The sequence below is a fragment of the Carassius auratus genome, chromosome 44 (assembly GCF_003368295.1).
Source record: "Carassius auratus strain Wakin chromosome 44, ASM336829v1, whole genome shotgun sequence".
NCBI lineage: Eukaryota > Metazoa > Chordata > Actinopteri > Cypriniformes > Cyprinidae > Carassius > Carassius auratus.
The window spans coordinates 6896033-6917743 of NC_039286.1; the positions used below are offsets into that span (position 1 = coordinate 6896033).

General features: G+C 38.5%; 1 protein-coding gene across 3 annotated transcripts in view; it reads left to right on the forward strand.

Moving 5' to 3' along the window:
* Positions 1-21711, forward strand: part of LOC113062301 (exostosin-1c) — a 48988-nt gene that overhangs the window by 4379 nt on the left and 22898 nt on the right. For all 3 annotated transcript variants that reach the window (XM_026232051.1, XM_026232053.1, XM_026232052.1), the window contains exon 2: positions 2672-3923. In XM_026232051.1, the coding sequence (XP_026087836.1) occupies positions 2986-3923 (938 nt within the window). In that variant the 5' untranslated portion in view covers positions 2672-2985. The remainder of the gene's footprint in view (positions 1-2671; positions 3924-21711) is intronic.

Here is a 21711-nt window from a genome sequence, read left to right on the forward strand (position 1 = left end):
ATTTTCCTATAACAATTACTGTATTTGTGATTTTTCTTTAAATCTGCATTTTAAATAACTATGTTTTTTTTGCCTTCTGTTACACTTTTTGTGCCATTGTTTTGATATGAGGGAATGTTTTAGATCTATTTGATTCTATATGAGTTATCATTTTGACATTTACATTATGTATAGCAATTTTTTTATATTTGTATATAAAGTCAAAAGAATAATATTAAATTGTATATACACTAGAGCCAAAAGCTTTTTTTAAAGATGTCGCAAATTTTCACCAAAGCTGCATTTATTTGATAAAATACAGTAAATATTGTGAAATATTAATACAATATAAAAAATGCTTTCTTTCTTAATATATTGTAAAATAAAATTTTATTCAGCAGCATTTAGTCCAGTGATAAATAAATAAATAAATCACATATATATATATATATATATATATATATATATATATATATATATATATATATATATATATATATGTATATGTATATATATATATATATATATATATATATATATATATATATATATATTAACAATGTAATAAAACAGAAAACAATAATCTTTTTTTTTACTTTATTTTTGATTAAATAAATTAAAAAAAAATTAAATCTTAATTAATTTCTCCAAACTGTAGGCTGCCATTGTATATGTATATTTTATTTCTTTTATTTACTATCATTTTGCTTATGATCATAGTAGAGATGAGCGAGTGAGGGAGACAAAAAAGGTTCACCCAGATCCAAATTTGCATTGTCCAATATTCATTACGTTGTTTCTGGCATCCTTAGTAAGGATTGGCATGAGTGATCCTCGTGGAAATCTTAACTGCAGTTTATTTTCAAGGGAAAATTGAGATTAACTTAATCTGTGAGGCATGAAAAGCCAAACGAAAGGAAAGAAGGGAAATCAATGTCCTAACTAAGGGAGTCGTGCATTAATAATGAGCAGCTTGTAATGGAATCCTCTGCATCTGTTTCCCGACAAATATGCGCTTGCCCTCCAGTGTTTCATGAGGGGAGCTTTACCGTGTAGAACGGCAGCACTCGTGATCACACACGTTCACTAAAAAAAGTATATAGGATTCACACTGCATTTGCCCTCGTTCTGTACCCTTCACACATTATTAATGCATATAACAAGAATATCCATAAGCAACACACACATGCATGCATATCAACACACAGGCTCTTTATATTCATTAAGACTTGTTTTCTTCTTTAAGATTTGTTAGCTCTGGGTCAGACAGTGGTCAGACGGCTTAAAGAGATAAGACAGAAACTCTAGAGGAATTTAGCAGAAAGGCAGAATCAGAGGAGAGGCGAAAGAAGAGAAAAACAAGTGAGGCAGGTGAGACCTGAAAGCTGTCTTTGTGCATTGCCTGGCAGTAGAAACACTGACCTTTTCTGTGGGACGCCGCACACAGAGACAGGTACACACTTTGATGAGAGGAGGACACGATCTTGACAAACACCTCCCCTTCAAAACCATTGCGTGTTTCCCGGCAAAGCAAACAAACAAACAAACAAACCAAAAAGAACCTCAGTCTCCCTTCAGATTAACTGGCATCAGATTCAATCTCAGCTCTCACTTTCGATTTAGGCTTCTTAAAGCTGCCTTATTTTTTCACCCCCTTCATCTCCGTTCAACTGGAGCATGCAGAGGGTAGATGCTATCGCTCCCCAGCTCATGTTTTGCATGTTCACTCCAAACACTGCACCAGTGTGTGTGTGAAAACAGCAGAACTGACTCAGACCAGAAGACTAAATACACCCATTTCAAATCAAGCATGGCTTCATACCGGTGCATACAAAGTCTTCTGTGCCCACCACCAGGGTTGGGCACATGATGAGACACTTGATAACGCACGCGTGGAGAGCTTTGATGTTGTGCAAAACTGACTGGACTATGTTATTTTGTTGACTTCCGTTTTTCAAACTGTGAAATGACCTTTTACAGTGGGTATAGAAAATAATCACCCCCTTTGAAATGATCACATTTTGTTGCTTTGCAGCCTGAAATCAAGACGGACATAGTTTTTGTTTTATCCAGCTGTATTTACTGAGTGCAACTTATAACATCCAAGTGAAACTTATAACACCAACATGTCAGAGGAAACATTTTTTTTTAATCACGGAGTTGGAAAAAGTATCACCCCCCTCCTAAAAATCAGTTATAGCGAATCACCTTCTCAATGGCACACTTTTGACATTCAACTGTGTTCAGCTCTGGCCATTTTGATGAACTTAGCAGGAAAAGAGCTTTCCTGGACCATCTCAGTCCTTGGTAGTGCAACTGAAGCAAACATTCAACTATGGGTGGCACGACTCAAAAGATCTCCGGGATAAAGTTGTGGACTGGCATAAGTCAGGAGACTGATTCCAATCATTTTCAAAGGCTTAATTTGATTAAATACAAATAATTGAATATACTGTACAAAATATATTGTACTGTACATGAGTTAATTGTCTAGTAGTCATGCTCATTTTTTTTTAAACACAATGCACCACTTTTTAAAAAATGCCTGAAATATGTCCCTTCACACTGTAATGCACTGCTCACTAATATTTTCATGTGTTTGATGATAGAATAAGAGTGTGTGTACGTGGCAGTGCAGATATAAATGAACAGAAGGCTGTGTACTGAAGTGTGTTGTTAATATTTCTGCTAGGGTAACACAGAGGGGATTCACTGAGCCATGCAGAAAGAAGGACTACCAAGAGAGAAATTGCACTGCATCACTTACAGCGGACGACAGCAGAGTGCACACACACTTCTGTCGCATGGGCTTACCGTCCTGTGAACACACAACTCAGAAGCAGTGAGACAGGAAAGAAAGAGTGCATCCGTGTCTCTGGTTTTTGCTGATGGACGAGTGGACATTGGGGCTATGCTGGAGATTCGGCCCCTGTTGTCCATCCCGTCTCTCCCCTGCTGAAGCTCCCGGCACGGCCCTGGAGCACAGAGGGTGAGAGAGACGGCCTCATGCAGGCACGCAAGAAGTACATGCTTCTGGGCCTGTGCATGTGCTGCTGGCTGTTGCTCTATTACTGGGGCGGCTTGCAGGAACGGTTCCTGGGTCTCATCACCCACAAGAGGGGGGAGGTGACACGGCCCTGGCCCAACTGGTTGGATCGGGACCTGCTCCTGGGTTATGCCGACCAGGCCGAGCTGCAAAATGGTGGGGGTTCGGGTGACTCACCAAGGCAGCGGAGGCAGTCGTGGGCCGGAATCTACAAGGACAGTCGCTGCAGGATGGACACCTGCTTTGACTTTGCCCGATGTCAAGGGCAGAGCGGCTTTCGGGTCTACATCTATCCACTAGAGAAGGGCGAGCGTGTGTCCGAGAGTTACCGCAAGATCCTCACTTCGGTCGCGGAGTCACGGTATTACACGTCAGACCCTCGAGAGGCATGTCTGTTCGTGCTGGGCATCGACACGCTGGACAGGGACCAGTTATCGACACAGTTTGTGCCTAACGTGGACGAGCGGATTCGAGGTTACCCACTTTGGAACGATGGGCGGAATCACGTCATCTTCAACCTTTATTCCGGAACCTGGCCCAACTACACCGAGGACTTGGGCTTTAACGTGGGCCAGGCCATCCTGGCTAAAGCAAGCCTGAATACGGAACACTTCCGACCGGGCTTTGACATTTCCATCCCTTTGTTCTCTAAAGAACACCCCCAGAAGGGTGGAGAGAGGGGATGGTTAGTTCGCAACACCGTCCCGCCGAGGCGTAAATACTTGTTGATGTTTAAAGGGAAACGTTACTTGACGGGCATCGGCTCAGACACTCGTAATGCGTTGCATCACATCCACAATGGCAAGGATATCATCTCCCTAACGACATGTCGTCACGGCAAGGACTGGGAGAAGCACAAGGATGCACGGTGTGACCATGACAACCAGGAGTATGAGAGGTAAGTCATGTAAATGTATTTTGTACTTAATAGCATGACGTTTTAAAGTGGAATGATGGCCGTTATGAGATCCGTTTCGGTTTCAGTGACTCAATGGAGTTTGATACCCTGGGCTATGAACTCAGGTACCTGTGTGTTAAATACAAGAAGCAGCTATCAGTTACTGTGGGGTGTGGGTGACTTATGTAATACACGGCAAAGTGTCAAGAGTGAATAATGTTGAAAATGTATCAACTGATCTCTTGAGGGTGACATATTAGAGGTTATTGCATGCCATAAATGTGGTTAAATAAACTTAAATTTTCTGATGTTAGTGTAACTATTAGTTTTCAGCATTTCTTATTCAAAAAAAAAAGATGAGCAGAATCAACGCAACCCCTTATGAAACAAAAATATATTGCAGTATATTGGAAAATATCATGTAATATATTAAGCATATATTCTTATATACAGTATATTTATTTTTTCCAATATATTGCAATATATTGAAAGTGGCAATCATTTGTATATTTTGCAATATATTATATAATATATGTATCAGTAATATATTATTAAATGTATTCAAATATATAATATATTAGAAAATAAAAAGGGAAAATAATATATTACAATATATGACAATATAATTTAAGAAATATATGGGTAAATATATTTTCCTTCCGTATGGGACAAGTGATCTTTCGCTAAGCCCAGCCTCCCTGCTTACTCAGACAAGCTTTACTGAACATTAAATATGAATGAACTGAAGATTTCAATGATTGTTAGTATTAATTTAAATAACACGTAACAAAATTGATTTAAAGATTAAAAAGAAAACAAGCCCAATGTTTTACATGAATGGAGTCATGTGACAGAAAAAAAACAATAAATGACTGTACATTTATGGTGAATAGTACAGTGATATCTCTAGTTATTGTGCACAGCTGTTCTGTGACTCAAACCATAAAGCTTTAAGCGTTTTTTCTAAATTGTTTTGTAATGCATGCATGACCCAATGGAATTAAACAGATTTGTGTAGAGAGATAATGTAGAAGAAATATAGGAAAGGAAGGGAGGAGAACTAATACAGGGTCACAAAACTACCACAGGGAATGTGTATCAAATCCACCGTGGGTCTTAAAGGAGCAGACATGGCCAAGAAGAAACTGAAGAAATGGTCTCACACAGTTGAGCAGTGCTTCAGACTTGTTTGCTTTCTGGTTTGTGGTGGGAACAGAGCTCCACTCGGCAGTGGATGAATGTGTTCATTTATTCCACGAGATGGGTTGGGGGCTCTCCCACGCAGGAACAAACTTAGCCAACTTGTTAACAGTATCGGTGTTGGTTGATCTATGATCCATGCGAGGAAGAAAAACATTTATGAAATACTTTATTTCTACTGGAATGAACATGGCAGCTTGTTTCGTGGAGGTCTAAGCAGGAACAACGTGCTGTATCCACTGGCAGGGGGGATTGTGACTGCTGAGGAGTCGGTGGAGGAGTGGGCGGGATGACAAAAATCTTATGGCAGTTTAAGAGTACAGTATATATTTTTGATAATGTTCATTTTAGCAGGAAAACTCAACCTGCAAATGTTTTGGGTTACATAAAATGTACTATTCTTTTAATTTTTCATTTAGTAAAATAAAAAATAAAAAATTATCAATTGTTTTATTTTATAAATGTATAAAATTTAATTTATTTTGTACTTCTTTTGTTTAATATTATTCATTTTAAATAGATGAGCATAAACCAAAAGCTAACATATAATTGACAAGTCTGTAATCAGTACAGAAACAGCTCTAACATTATGTGATATTTGAGAAATAACTCAATAAACATAATAAATACGACTTCATGAGTCACGTTTGAAGTTAAAGTAAATAAGCTGGAATATGCTGAGCTGCACACATGAGATCAGTTCAAGTCTATATTAATATGGTGAACTGTGTTCAAAATAAAATACAATTATTTGTAATCTAGTGCCCTTCAAAAGTTTATATTTATTTAAAACCGTGAAAAAAATTATTATTGTTTAATAATATTTCATTTCAAAATAACCGTTTTCTTATATTTTAAAATGTAATCTATTCCTGTGATGGCTAAACTGAATTTTCAGCATCATTACTCCACTTTCCATGTCGTGTGACATGATCCTTCAGAAATCATTCTGATATGCTGATTTGCTGCTCAAGAAACATTTATTAATATTATTTTCGAAGTTAAAACAGTTGCTACTTGTGGAATCCATGATACATTTTTTCATATATTTTTTTTTTTTTTTTTGAGAAATAAAAAGTTCAAAGTAACAGTATTCAATTGAATGTCTTTATTGTCACTTTTGACAATTTCATTGCATCCTGAATAAAATGATGAATTCACAACTCTCTTTTTAAACAGTAGTGTTACTAGTGTATGTATACTGTATACTTAAATGATATGGTTGACATATTTCTATATATATTTCTATATATGTTTTATATATGACATATTTCATTCATACCGCCCAGCCCTCTGATGTAGTTTTAAGACTGTTGGATGCAGAATGTCACAAACTTGAGGGAAAACGGGAAGACAAGCAGCGACACAGCGAATTGGGTCTCTCTCTTATTTCACTGCTGTGATACCGCTAGGAAGCTAAGATGCCAATCTCAGAAATAGAACTTAGGAGGTTCTCTCGGGTTAATGATCTCCAGCATCTGCTCCTTCCACAGATTAACCTGAAGGCACACTGAGCACCCTACTGAACTCTTGCCCAGGGTGGAGAGAGGGATGAGCCCAGGGATGCTTTAGGAATCAGACAGAGGAACTTGCTGCAACCAAATGGCCTACATTCATTCACTTTTTAGGGCTCTTTAAAAAAGGGGTGGGGGTTAAGGGGGGGACTTGCATTGTACTGGGAATGTAAATGAGAAGGAGTGAGAGAGAGTTTGTGGGAAGAAAAATGGGGCAAGCTGTTTCGGGACAGTTTTGGGACACACAGACGGAGGATTATACTGCAATACTGATTATACTCTCTTCAATACCACCGTAGACTTCTGGGAAAGCATTAGAATGCGGTTGGATGTGTGTGTGTGTGCATCTGAGGGTGTAATAGTAAAATGCGGTACCTTTCTTGACAGCAAGGTCTCCATGACTACACTCTTACCATGTGCAAGATGTTCATACAGAAGAGGTCATTATTCTCGATCCTCAAGGAGAAAAGAAGAATAATGCACTGCCTTTTTACATCTGCCACTGAAAATAAAACACAACTAAAGGAAAACACGCACTCCAGGCGTAAAAATACTATTTTTAGTGAATTATCGCCTTGGAAGGGAATGTAAATGTTCACAACTGCGCTTAATGAACTTAATAAGGACCTTAAAGACGGCCTCTCATTTGTTCCGTGACCTTGTGTGTTCGTATTTGAGTACAATCGTTGGCAGGATGCAATAAGAAACGCTACACCCCGCTGTAATTAGGGGGATGTGAAATTGTACCCCTAGAAAGTGTGTGGTTTGTGTGGCTCTTGCACAAGCCAGCACGAACTAGGTTTATTTAGAGCAAATAAAGAGAGAGGGAGAGAGCAGTTTATCTTCCTCTCTTGTCTTTGTGCACTCTGTTGTTTTTTTTCCCAAGTTCTGTCATTTTCTCTCACCGGGATTCTATCCCCATCCCCCTTCTTACCTCACCACTCACCAATCCCTTGACCCTCTTTCCCCATCTATCCAGGCCAAGTGTTTTACATACACACACATGCATTTGCTTACTGGCGCACAGACTGAGCCTTGCTAATTCGCTCTTCATGCATGGACAATTTTCTCAGTCCAGCATGCACCTCAGACCCTTATAAAACACATGCACACTTATTAGTGTGCCAAACATGTTCACTCCTCTGTCTTCATAACCAGGATAAAATCGTGAAGGGTAAAGGTCATGACTTACAATTCCCAGGATTCATTGTATGCTAACCCTAGATCCTGATAAAACTTATTACATCAGGCCACTCAACCTTAATCTTATATAAATATATATATACACACACACACACAGACAGTGCATATAGAAAATAATCACCCTGCACACATCTGAAGCCTCAAACGAAGACGGACACAGTTTTTGTTTTATCCAGCTGTATTTACTCAGTAAAAATTATAATAATGTCAGAAAGAACATTTAATCAGACTTCATGTGATTTCAAAGGGGGTGATTCTTTTCACTGTAAATAGATAAACACTCAATTATACCTGTTCATTTTAAGATTTTATCAGTACATGCACTCCATTTCATCAAATGAGCTACACGAACATCTCTATTCGATGTCGCCTACGCATTTTGGTATCTCACAGAATGTACTGCAGACTATTTCAAGCATAGTTGCTCGTTGATACTGTAATGTGTTGTGTTGTGTTGTATTAAACTAGGACATTGAGGGCTGTCAAACAGGAATCAAATTCTGCACCCGGTAGGCAGCTGTAGACCTGCACGTCAACATCCGAACTGTCAATCTGACTCCATCAGTGTTCCTGGTGTGGAGACAGCCAAAGTTCTTCAGAGTGTAAGACATCCTGGCTGTCTATTATATATTATTTTAAAACCAGGGTGAAATGCAGAGTTTAAAAACAGTCAAAAATATCTCATTTGACTGCGCGTTAGACAATGGACTCATTCATTAAACCACTAAAGAATGCTGATTCCCCATTACCAATGACCCATTACCAAAATGAGACATATCAGTCACATGCGAAAAAAAACAACAACATTAGGCTTATACCGAATTCGTGCTCTGCATTTAACCCATCCAAAGTGCACACACACACACAGCAGTGAACACACACACACACACCTGGCCTGGAGCAGTGAGCAGCCATTTATGCTGCGTTGCTCAGGGAGCAGTTGGGAGTTCGGTGCCTTGCTCAAGGGCACCTAAGTCGTGGCATTGCTGGCCCGAGACTGGAACCCACAACCTTTCTATGCCTTCTAAAACAAATCATTCAACCAATCAGCTTCCACTCAGAAAAGCAGGAAGTTCTCTCCCTCAAGGGCAAATGCTCTCCATGGTAAATGGTGTGGATGAACAGTAGCTCATAATTTAGGGCTCTAATCTGTGCTTTATCTCGCTTTGCAGAGGTGGATTTGAGAGAATCCATCCGTATCACGTCTGTTATTGTCTGTCTCCGCTGGAGCTGAAAGCTTTTGAGGAAGCATGAGCTGAAAACTCCAGGAGACTGATGTTAAGAAGCATCCCGCACCCTCTTACCCTGTTTCTCCACTTCATAATATTTAAGGCATGAAATGCCCTGATTTCCTGTGGTTTACCTCTGATTGTACAAATATAAACAGAATACGTGTTTCTACAATCACTCTGAACATAGACTAGTTCTGAGAGTCTGCATTATGTAGCCCCTTGTGGAATGCAGCTTCCATTGATTTTTTCAGGGACACAAAGAGACCAGGCGAAGACATTCAATTACTTTAGAATGGAAAAGCAATCATCCCTTTTGTGTACCAATAAAATGCATGTGACCTTCAAAAGGCTTTTTTATTGACATTATATGTACAGATGATCCCATATCCTAAAGTGTGGTGGATGTTTTTTTCTTTCTTTTTGTTTTCTTCAGTCAACAGTGATGGCTTATGTTGCTTTAAAATACAATAATTGGCTTATATTATGTAGGAATGATCAATATTTTCAATGAATAAACTGAAACGGAAAACATTGTTACATTAATTATGAGACATGACACAGAATATTTCGTCATATTAAATGGAGTTCCAATACAGACCTCTGCCTTTGATGTTTTGATTATTTAGATGGTTATTTGTTAAACAAGTTCATTTACAATCATTCATTTATATGGAAATAGCTAAAACTTTAGTAGCATCCTCACTATGGTAAACTTGTTGCAGTAAAAGAACTTCAGCACGTGTTTAATGGAAATGAGTATGTTTGCCTCGGAATGGAATCCTTGACCTTTTAACCATTTAGATGAATATCTGTTAAATTAGATTGTTTACATTCATTCATTTATGTGGGCTCCACACTAACTTTTAGCTTGACTCCTGAATAAGCCTAGGTACACTTGTCACAAAGAGCGTATGAAGGATATGGACACAGCTGGTCATTTGCAGAAGTCCAAGCACACCTGAGCCCAGGCCATCACTAAAGTTAGATCCAGCCAAAATCTGAGCACTGTAGCTTCTGGCTAGATAAACTGCCAGTGCACAGACAGGCTCAGAGTGTTAAACACAGGCACCGTGACGTGCCCTAGATAAGCCTGTCAGCCAGGCAAATGAGGAATGTATTCAGCTTTATGAATTAATCATTTGAGAATCCGTTGAACTTTTATTTGACAAAGGCCTCAATGGCAGCATTCCCTCTTCGTTCATGTCCCCCGCTGCGTCTCCGCTCACCTGTCGCAGATAGATAGTGCTGCTATCACAACAGCTTAATGATTAAGTATCTCTGTAAGGTCTAGACGCCAAGTGTGCGGTGTATCCATGGAAACAGTGGTCTAAACCCATAAATACCAGATTTTAAGACTGCATTTTTGAATAATCCTGGGGAATGGACTGGATTACTTCATTTTAAGTACTGCACAGAAATGTCAAAATCGGCCTACCTGTAAAACTCACTTCTGGGGGAAATTGTGTTGAAAACTGAAATATGATTAAATGTGTTGAACAGAGAAGAGAACACTACATTCTTATTAGTTTGGATTAAATATTAAGTAAATGTTAAAATATGAGTGGAGAGCACTGTACCCTTATTATTGAAGTTGAACATATTTGTAAATAAGCCAAACTCATAAGTCATTTTTAAATAAATATACTTAAATGTTGTTGTTAATGATCATTTCTAATAATGTAATTTTTCACATTTCCATATTAATATTATTAAATAATGATTTTATAATTATATATTTGAATACATTTCCACATTATTATTATAAAAAGAATTCGGTGGAAATGTATTTAACTACAAAATGATTATTAGAAAGAATATTTAATGCTGATGTTTCTACAAGTATTTTCAAATATCAGTGGTAAACAATAGAAAATGATGGTCCAGAGATGACATTTTAAAAGCTAACATAAAAACACAATGAAGTGATCATGTTTTGCATGCAGATTCCATGCAGGCCTATTAAACCTATTGTTAGTTGTCCAGTTTTTTTTATTTTTCATTCGCTCAATATTAAAAGTGGTTCGATGTACAGCGAATATTGTGCATACATGTAGTCCAGTTTAAAACCATGTTTTATATTTGCCTAATCTGGTCTACTCTAATTTACAGGCAGTTGTTAATGATTCAGTATTCCATGTGGATGAATGGTGGAGTAACACTGCGCACCGTGTAGCTTGAAGCGGCATCTTTGTGTTGTAACTGTCTGGTTCATGGGCCGTTCCAAATACATAATTCCCTCTCCCACTGAATGTTGTTGTTTGCCTAATTTCCATAAACGTTGATCCCCAGCAATCTCTTTTTTTCTCCTTCCATTGTTTTCTCTTCTCATAAGCAAGCCGTCATTGTTCAGTGGCTGCTAGCCCCTGCTCTCCCTGTGACTGACCGACTGACATTTCATAGCAATCGGACATGCATCCTGTACATGTGGATGCTTTGATATTTTGGGACCACCACTACACGCCCTGTCTTTTCTCAGTGTGTCCCCACATAGCGCAGTGAGCATGCTGTCCTCTTCATCCCCACCTGTCTCTATCCCATCATCCCCCTCCGGCTACATTGGCAGCAGTGCCCGGCACACGAGTTGAGAATGCAGAAACCAGAGCCTCTCTCTCTCTTACATCCCTGCTCTCGTTCACCATCTCACGTTCTCATTTTCTAGGTATAGATAACCGTTGACCCATGCTCATAGGTTTCCACATCCCCAACATAAGCTCTGATCCAAAACCCACTAGCTGTGAATTGCTTACTTGGGAAGCTGCCTTGTAAAGCAGCATCCTGACTGAAATGGAACCTCGTAAGTAGGATTAACATAGGAAACAGTGTTGCTTACCTCATAAAAAATGGGATTTGCTTGATTTCACTGGAGTTTAATCTATCTGTCTGTCTGTCTGTCTGTCTATCAATCCATCCACCTGTCTGTCTATCTATCTGTCCGTTCATTCTCCCATCTATCTGTCCAACTATCCATCCATCCATCAGACATCTATCTGTCTGTCCATCCGTCTATCTATTGTTCATTCTATAGTTCCATATATATATATATATATATATATATATATATATATATATATATATATATATATATATATATATATATATATATATATAGCCCTAATAAACAAACAAAATTTATCTTTTAACACTTTTTTCCCTATTTATCAGTAATGAAAATAGATGTTTATTTATAATAAAAGTTGCTCTTGCCTCATTTGCCATCTTGGATTTTTTTTCTTTGCAAAGCATTATAGAATTGCCTTCTTTAGAACAAGATGTTTACTATGGCATAATTATGGTGCCTTTCTTTTGGAAAAGCCTTCACGCAAGAAGTGCACCTGTGAGGTTTTAAAATGCAATACTTCTTGGAACAGATCTCTGCTTTTTCTTAATCTTTCTTTCTTTCAGCCTTCTCAGAATATCTCTGATTACCTCAACCTGCGTCACACTTCTGCATTTCCTGTCTCCCATTGTTTCAATATCTCTGACTGAGTCTCATCCTGCGTTAAAACCTCTCTCTCTCTCTCTCTCTCTCTCTCTCTCTCTCTCTCCTCAGTAATGCGATCAGGTGCAGTGAGTGAGTTGTCTCCACTCCAGTAACTGCATTAAGTGCCTCTTTTCAGAAGCATCTGCACCCATTGCCCGTATCACTGCTTGCAAGGTCGGGGTCACAAAGGCCAAAGCTGTTCCTGGAAAACACACACAAACACACACACACCATCACAGGTTTGTAATGGAGGCCTGGCACCATCTCTCTCTCTCTTCCGTCGGTACATGCAGTCTATATTCATTTATCTCCACCGCAGTGGCCCTGAGGACGCCAGTGAATCTATAGATCTGATAACCCTAAGAGCCTCGCACATGCAAACACACTAACTGCTCCCTGTGTGATGTTTAGATTGCTAATGCATGGACAAAAACAAATCATTCTGTGAAACAAGTTCCATTTCCATTTTGATGAGGTGTTTTTTGTTAACCTGTTAACTGTCAGATTGGTGCTCTTTTTATTGCCCTTTTTACCTATCACATATTTTAGTAATAATTGTAAATAAGTTTCATATTACATATAACTTTTCTAATCTTGTTAAGACATACTGTATTGTTGGAAAGATCTGAGTCTTAAAGTTCCATATTTGGTGGTAATTTCATGATATTGTGATAGAAATGTATACATTTGTAACAGAAAAATTCATTAAAAGAAATTCAATGGCAATTGTTAGTATAGTGAAAAGATATATTGTAATATCAACTTCAAATTTGAAACATAAATCATTTAGACATATGACTACTTTTATAGCAACTTCGGAATCCAAAATATTTTGTGCTATATTTATCTGTGTGCTTAGTCAACCTGAACATCCCATAGCTCCTTATAATGAGGTGCCGAGCTTGATTTTTCCCCTATGCCCAGTAACTACACATGGTTCATATGTTGAATTTTTGTGTTTCTATATCATCTTTCGCATTCAAGTACCCTACTCAACTTTACACAATTCCAAACAAGCTCTCAGACTCATAAACAAGCCCTGCTGTTGGTCATTTTTCACAGAAGTGCTTCGCTGCTTTTTGCTTCCCCTGCCCTCCTTCTTGGATTAATTGAAGGCTGTTGAACTGGAGTGAGCAATTTTTGGTTTATCCACAATCATTGCCTCGCTAATGTACAAACCGATGCATGCGTTAGTCTGCTTTCAGTTAATTGGACATTCTACTTAACAAGGCAGCCTGACACATGGCGGCTGGAGTAGCACGGAAGAGCGTGAATGATGTGTGTAATGGTGCGTTGCATGCACACACGCGCACGGAACACACTTGAGGAAGAGAGTCACTACACTTGATGTGGTGATTGACAGTGCCAAGCTGTAAATGTCTGGCCCACTGCCAGTTGTTTCTCATTTATGGGCACACTCGCCCACCCACCCTCCTGCCGGTCTGTTCGCCATGACTAGATTGACTTCCATACTTCCTGCAGTATGGAATGAAACTGAAGTCTCATTCACTCCAGAATATTCTAACAGGGCTCATTCCTACAGTAAAGCATTGATCCAGTGAGAGGTTTGAGCCTAATTGCTTTTAGAAGACGTATCGGAAGACAAAATGGCGTCAGTGCGAGACAAACTGTCTGTTGACTAAAAAGCTGAACTAAACAACTCTTAAATATGATATGATTAATATGATTATAGCAAGGTTTTCAAGCAGTGCTTTTTCACATCCAACAGTCTGGACTCCCTAAGGTGGAAACCCAGGGACAAAATCTGGACCGTAAGGCTGCATGGATTATTTTGAGATGTATATGCATGAATAGTTCAATGTTGTTCAGGGGAATGGGCCATCTGATGGCTGAATATATCAACCCTGAATTTTCCATTAGAATAGAACACAACTAGGCTTTTGCAACAGCCAGCATGGGCAAAAACAAGAGCTATGTTTACAGCCTGAACGATGGGTGACATTTCCAAATGCTACATGCAAACAGACTCACCTCTGACCTTCTTGTACTCTACTTTTGGACCGGTCAGCCAAACTCTTTCTAATTGACTCTTGGACTCCATGGCCAGTCAATCACAAATCAAGTTTATTGACTTGCTGTCAGCCCTGGTGAGGACAAGCATGTTGATTTTCTCAAATAAGACAGATCAGTCTGAGCATCATGTTTGTTTGGGCGAGAATTATCACAAATACTAAACAGCTAATTTAATATGGATATTGTTTGAATTTGTTATTTATTTATTATTATTTTAATTTTTTAATGAAATAAAAATAAATGTGGTTAGGAAATAAATTTTATGGACAAAAACAGTTAAAACAGCCTTCAAAAAATGTTGGAACAACATGAAGGTGAGGGTCTCATACTGCAAAATGTTTATTCACAATACAATGCTTATTGTAGCATCACTTCTAAAAAACAATCTAAATAAAAAGTGGGGGGGGGGTCAGTTAACTAATTAATCAAGTAGGTTGTTGGACAGCTAGTCCATAGTTAGTTTAAAACAATTAAAAATTCTAGTACAGTCAGCATCAGGACTATTAAGTATAGAGTCCAGGATTTCTCATCAGGCAGAGCTGCTGGGCTTAACATTCCATTTACAGAGGTTCACATCTGACTCTTTGTCAAGGAAAATTTGGCTCCCCTTGATCTGACCGGAGGGCTTGGATCAGTATGGCAGGCGTTATGTCATGTTTCCCTTCATGGTGCTAAAACAGTTGTCTGAACTGTACCGCAGTATGCAACTTGTCGCTATGTGACATACGGTTATTATGAACTGTAAAACTGGATTATTTTGCACCCATATGGCATGCAGATGTTAAATAGATGCTAGTGTGTTTGTGAATAGTATGCTATAATCATGATCACAAGTGAGAAACTGATGCAAATTGACACCGCTCTGCCTCGCTCCCTCTCCGCTCATTTCCCTCTGATTCACTTATTTCTGTCTTGTAGCTCATTTTCTTCTTCTGTCTGTTTGTGTGTGTGTGTATGTGTGTAGGTTCATAAGTAAGCTGAGAAAGCAACTCACTCATCTGCAACTTCAATTACATGTCAACAAACAGCCAGCTAACACGCGTGTGCCCCAGTGAGCTTTTAGTCACTCCCTGCCAGCTCGCTTACACACAAACACACACACTGACACACACGCATATAGATTTTTTTTCTCCACAGTTGCCACACATTATTCATGAACCCTTTTTAAAAATTTCATTTTAGACCAAATTTTTAACAAGGCTTCATATAGGAGCTCAGAAATCTATTACTAACTTGAAATATATCTGCTTTGACTTTCCAATTGTTGTTTTGAAGTGTGAAAAAAGCCTTTTTGGTAGCTGAAGTGTACGGTGCCCTGTCATGTTCGGTTCACTTCGTTTTTTCATGGCCACGACAATAACTCATGGTGATTATATGTCTTGGCCATGAGATGGATGTAATAATGAACATAGCAGTCTTCATTTACTCCTGACATCTGATCTGCTGAAGACGCAGAGAATTACATTTGTTTCTGAAGAAAACGTGCCCCCGATTTTCTTAAATGCCTAATGTTTGCGCGAATCATTCATGGTCCAGCTTTACCTACAGAAGAAGTGAGTATGAGGTTTTTTAATGAAACTTTGCAAGTTGCCTTTCCTAATAATGTGCTAATTAGCAAGTTTTACGATAAATGCAACTAAAGTAAACCATCTCTCTGAGAGCAGCTCAGAAAAGGGGGCGGGATCAGCAGAGCTCATTAACATTTAAAGGAAAATGCTAGAAAACAGCTTTGATGGTAAAAAAGGTGTTTTTTACACTATCATTGAGAAATTTTAACCAAACTATGTTACAGACTTTTCATTAATCATATCAACGTGTGGAAAATGGGCCTCCGATGAACCATTTAATATGCAGACAATTATAAGTGAAATATCAATCTGATAGACAATCATTCTGATAGATTCAATGAGTTTATTCACCAGACAGATTCAGATGTTTTTTGTTTTAATTATTAGGTGTTTCTTTCTGAACTGAACTGATATATATATTGAGTTATACATTTGTGTATTGGATTCACTGAAAAAGAATCTGTTTAAAAATTATTTAAATTACATGTGTATTATTCACTTACAAAAAAACTGTTACAAGTATTGTTACCATATCAGACTACACTTGTTGTGCTATACTGATAGCGATTGCTTTCTATTATTTTACAATACACTGAATTTTTTTCACTTATTCGGTTCAGACAGCAAATCCATCTAAAATATGACTTCAGCAGTGAGTGAGTAAAAGACTGATGTCTTTATAAAGAGGATTTTAAAGTTTGATATGAATATCGATATCTCTCGAATTTGGATTGCTATTAATTGTACAAGCTTTATTTTTACTCAACCCTAATAAGCAGCTATGACATGATGAATATTTAAACTGAACATGCTTTTGTAAACTCTGTGGTGTTTGCATGCAAAAAAAAAAAAAAAAAAGGTTGGACATTTGTGGTTTGTTTGTTTGTGTGTCCTTGTACAGTATGTGTGTTTTAACGCCTCAGTATACCCTGAACTGCACTGACTCAACTCATTTGGTGTTGACACAGGCAGTGTTGTGATGTCATCTTGACATATGTCTCCTTGTGTGGGTAGGAGTTTCCTTATGGACAGAAAACACTGCCAGACTGCATGTATCTGGAAAGAACAGTACGCAAGAAAAGAGACTAGATATGCTTGTTGCAGATTGGCAATTTACAACATGGATGTAATGCAGACTGTGCCAGGAGATGCTTTCTGATAAGCAGTCAGCATCTTAAGTGCTATGAAGGACTCTAGTGTATGTGTATTGGAAGGGAAAGTCGCCGTGATTTAACTAAATAAGACATGTTCCTGGATCAAAATATTTTGTCCAGATCTGTCCAAAAATATAGATCTAATGGATATATACAGAGAGAAAGAGAGCATCTTTACCTCATATTGTGATTTGAGATCATCATTTTTGCATGAGTGAAAGACAATGTGTGGGAAAGCAGCGGAGGTGAGCATCGATCAACGTCACAAACAGCAAGTGACGGAGACTAACTGCAGCTATCACAACTTCTGTGTGTGTGTGTGTGTGTGTGTGACTCATACTGTGACAAGATTGTACGATACAATATAATGCATATATGCAAGAGCTGGACAGATGTGCTAGTGCTAGGATTAGTTCTGTCACCAAAGCGATAATGAGAATGAGAAGGTCTCTGTTAATTGCTACTAGCGATGCTCCTCTTCCATCTGTCATGTTACACACACACACACATACACTTTCACACTCATCTGTCTGGCAGTGTTGTTGCATTATACATTATTTTTGGTTGTGAATGAAATGTATCTGTTTTTGATTTCCCATCTTTATATTGAACAAACAGAATGAAGCTGCACCACTGTTAACATATTGTTCATAGCGATCCTCTTTCATAAAATATAGAAGCTGTGCATCTATGTTTTCATGATCCATATACATACATACATACAAATACACACACACACACACATATATATATAGGCGGACGCACTAACAAGGAGGCTAAATGGCTACAGCCACTAGCGTCTGTCGCTGGTGCGTCTCTTGAGATCGGGGAGTGAGGTTTACCTGCACAGCACTACTCGCTGGCTTCCGTTACACAAGGACAAATTAAATTGATCAAAAGTGACAGTAAAGGCATTTATGATGTAAACATAATTGTATTTCAAATGATTTCTACACGTCAAAAAATCCTGAAAAAATGAAATAGATCATGGTTTCAACCCAATTACAGAGCAAATTTATTTTAAAAAATTGCAATAATATTTCACAATATTACTGTTTTTACTGTATTTTGATCAAATTAATGCAGCACTGGTGACTGTAATAAGAATATTATCTTATATAAAATGTATTTTACACGAATAAAAACATAAAATAATGACTTTAAATAGAACAAAATAACTGTGATATGTTCATCACATGATTTCAGCAGGTTTTCACAGTTTGAAACTAAAAGTTCATTATTAAAAATAATGAATAACAAAAAAAAATTATAATATGAATAAAATAGCAGTACATTTAGCAAAATGTTAAAGCAAACACTACACTACAACCACAAGGTCTAAGGGTGCAAGACGTAGCCGGAGACGTTACAGAGACTGTACAGCACTCTGGGATGCACTGTGATCTCCATTACAGCTGAGAACCAGTCATCATGGGCCTCTCTGATGACCCCAGACTCCCTGCTGGACAGAAGGTGAGCAGGTTCAGGCCGCTGCTTCTGGAACCAGGCTGGATAAACAATATCCTCCTGCTCCTCTCCATTAGAGTCCAGCCAGCAGGTCAGACGCATCATCTGCGTCATATATAATGAAAGAGAATTCTTCAAATTTTTACTGGAGACCGTGTTTTCGTGTGTGTGTGTGTGTGTGTGTGTGTGTGTGTACAAACACACAGCCAATATCTGTAGATGGATTGCGGTCACGATGAACGCCTGGTATGAGATCACACTGTGTTCTTTCTCCATGCTGATAAATGACATCAAACGTGCGCAGACGCACACACACTTATCCTTGTCCTGACCTCTAATGGAGTTATTTATCTGTTCAATATGTTTGCACAGGTGTCACACACTTGATCTACCTCTCTGCATGCTCAGGCAACACACACATGCGCAGCAGCCCACCAGACAGCTGTGGCAAATACGGCTGTGGGGAATGGATCACCGTTAGCCTGTAGGAGAGATTTCCACAAGCAAGATCCAGTCTACAGGAGCACAGGGGTGTCACCTGACCAATGAAATGACCGTATCCTGCCGAGCTCAACTATAATAGACATTTTTGGAGCTGCGGGGGTCAGTGTGATTACTCGAGCGGCAACTCAATAATCCGCTGAGAAATGAATGGCAGTCTTATTGAGGATAGCATACATATTTCATAAGCTTAATCATATGCTAGTCACCAGACTAGCATATGGGAGCAGCTTCTTCCTTGGAAAAAACTTCATTTGGCAAATGCTTTTGGTGAAATAGTAAATGTAAATGTGAGGATGCCGGTAAAGGTGTGGCATTGGGACAACGACGTCTTGTGACGATTAAAGCACACAGTTTGTAGATGTGTCAGGACTATAAAACAGTGGTAATGTGAATTACCTGTCAGACAGTTTTACGTGATAGATTCTGCTACATGTTCATCTGTTCAAAACAGGATATTTAATCTCTCTGCTGCGCTCTCTCTCTTCTTTATGTCAGTCGTGACAGATGAAACCTATTTATCCTTCAGCCACACATGAGCTCTTCCTCTCCCCAGATCTCCTTCCTTTAGTCTCTTTGATTCTCAGTTCATTTACGGTTTTTACCTAAAATAAAATCATATTTTTTAAGCAAAAATCATGATTTATTTTTATATTAGAACTTATTTAATATGTATATATAATATCCCCTTAAAATTATGATTTTAAACAGTTTTACCTCCAAGGTCCAATATATATATGCAATAGAGACGTCAAAGATCACCATAATTCAAGAGAAAACACAAGCAGACATAAGTCTCAAACAGAACATCAAGAGGGAGGGAAAACGAAGAAAGGTTTGATTTTTTCCCTCTGTTCTACCTCCACCCGTGTATGGGAGTGCAGTTCTGATGCTAGCGCAGCTGCTAAAGTTCAAAACACTATTTGTTTAAGCCCAAAAACAGTTAAATAAGTAATTTAAGTGTTTGAAAGAATGAAAGAAGGATTAACTGGCATGTTATCAGGGAATAAAGTGAATCCTGCACTAATGTAATGAGAGAAAACATGTTTATTTTGCATCGCACGCTGCAAGGTTTTAAGGGGTGAGTGGTTTTTAATGGAGTGCACAGCTCAGCCGGCCCAAAGCTGAAGGATGAAAGGAACAGTTTGTGTAGCTTTGTTATTTGCCGTTCTTTTGATGGCGAAAGGATACACATACACAATATGTGTACAATTACAATACACATATACATATACTCAAGACTCTCTTACACACTCATAAAAACAAACACAGAGTAGTGTAAATCTCAAGTGCATATTCAGCCCCTCAGAAACAGATTTAAGAATCAGCATCAATATATTTGCGAAAAAAGAGAAATATAGAAGAAGAGGGAGCAAGAGACAGATAGACGGCCATTGATGTGTAAATTTGCAATATATAATTCAGCAGCCAACCAGGAAGAACTGAGATGTTCTCAAACTCCTCTTTCTGTCTGTTTATTTTCTCCCAAATTTTCCTCTTTTTCGTCCCTCTGCGTCTTTGAGTAACAGGCCTTTTGCGTCTGTCTTCATTTCACTTTCCTTTGCATCTATTATTTTTAGTCTTGACAGACTCTCTGACGAACACATTTTAAAAAATCGTCTTGGTCTTGTTGTCGAGCAACATTTATGTATTTTTATTTTAAGACAAACCATATATAATTGTTTTTATTATACAGTTTTTACTGTAGGTGTATTTTACCAGAAAACGCATTAAATCAGTTCTGCAAATTTGTGTCAGTAACCTTAGAATCTGTTGACTTATGTAATTGTATATGTTCTCTAATTGACTGTAATCAAGAAGTGGGTGGATCACAGGTGTGCAATCACTAATAAAAAGGCCGCTGCTCTCTTGTTTGAGTGTGCAGGCTAAACGCCAGATAATGTCTGAGTTGTAATCCTTCGTCATGAACCGGTAACCTAGCTCTAATTGAGATGGCAGCGCCAACAGGTTATGGGCCCAGTAAAGAGTTTGGGAACCGATGGAATCGTTTATGTTTCGACGGAGAGGAAAAGAATTACGAACTGTGGGAAACCAAGTTCCTGGCACATTTGCGTCTTCTGGGTTTGAAATCCATCATACTGAGTGAAGCACCGGCCGTGAATGATGAGGGTGCGGAGGAGAGAGACGACAGTAAAAATGAAGAGGTATATGCAGTTCTGATTCAATTATTAGATGACAAGAGTATGTCGCTTGTGATGAGAGAGGCTGCGGATGATGGCAGAAAGGCATTACAGATTTTGAGAGATCACTACGCTGGTAAGGGGAAGCCACGTGTGATAAGTTTGTATACGGAGTTGACATCTCTTCAGAAAGGTGTAAACGAAACCGTTACAGATTACATTATTCGTTCAGAGACTGCAATTACAGCATTGCGGAATGCGGGAGAGACTTTGAGCGATGATTTATTGACTGC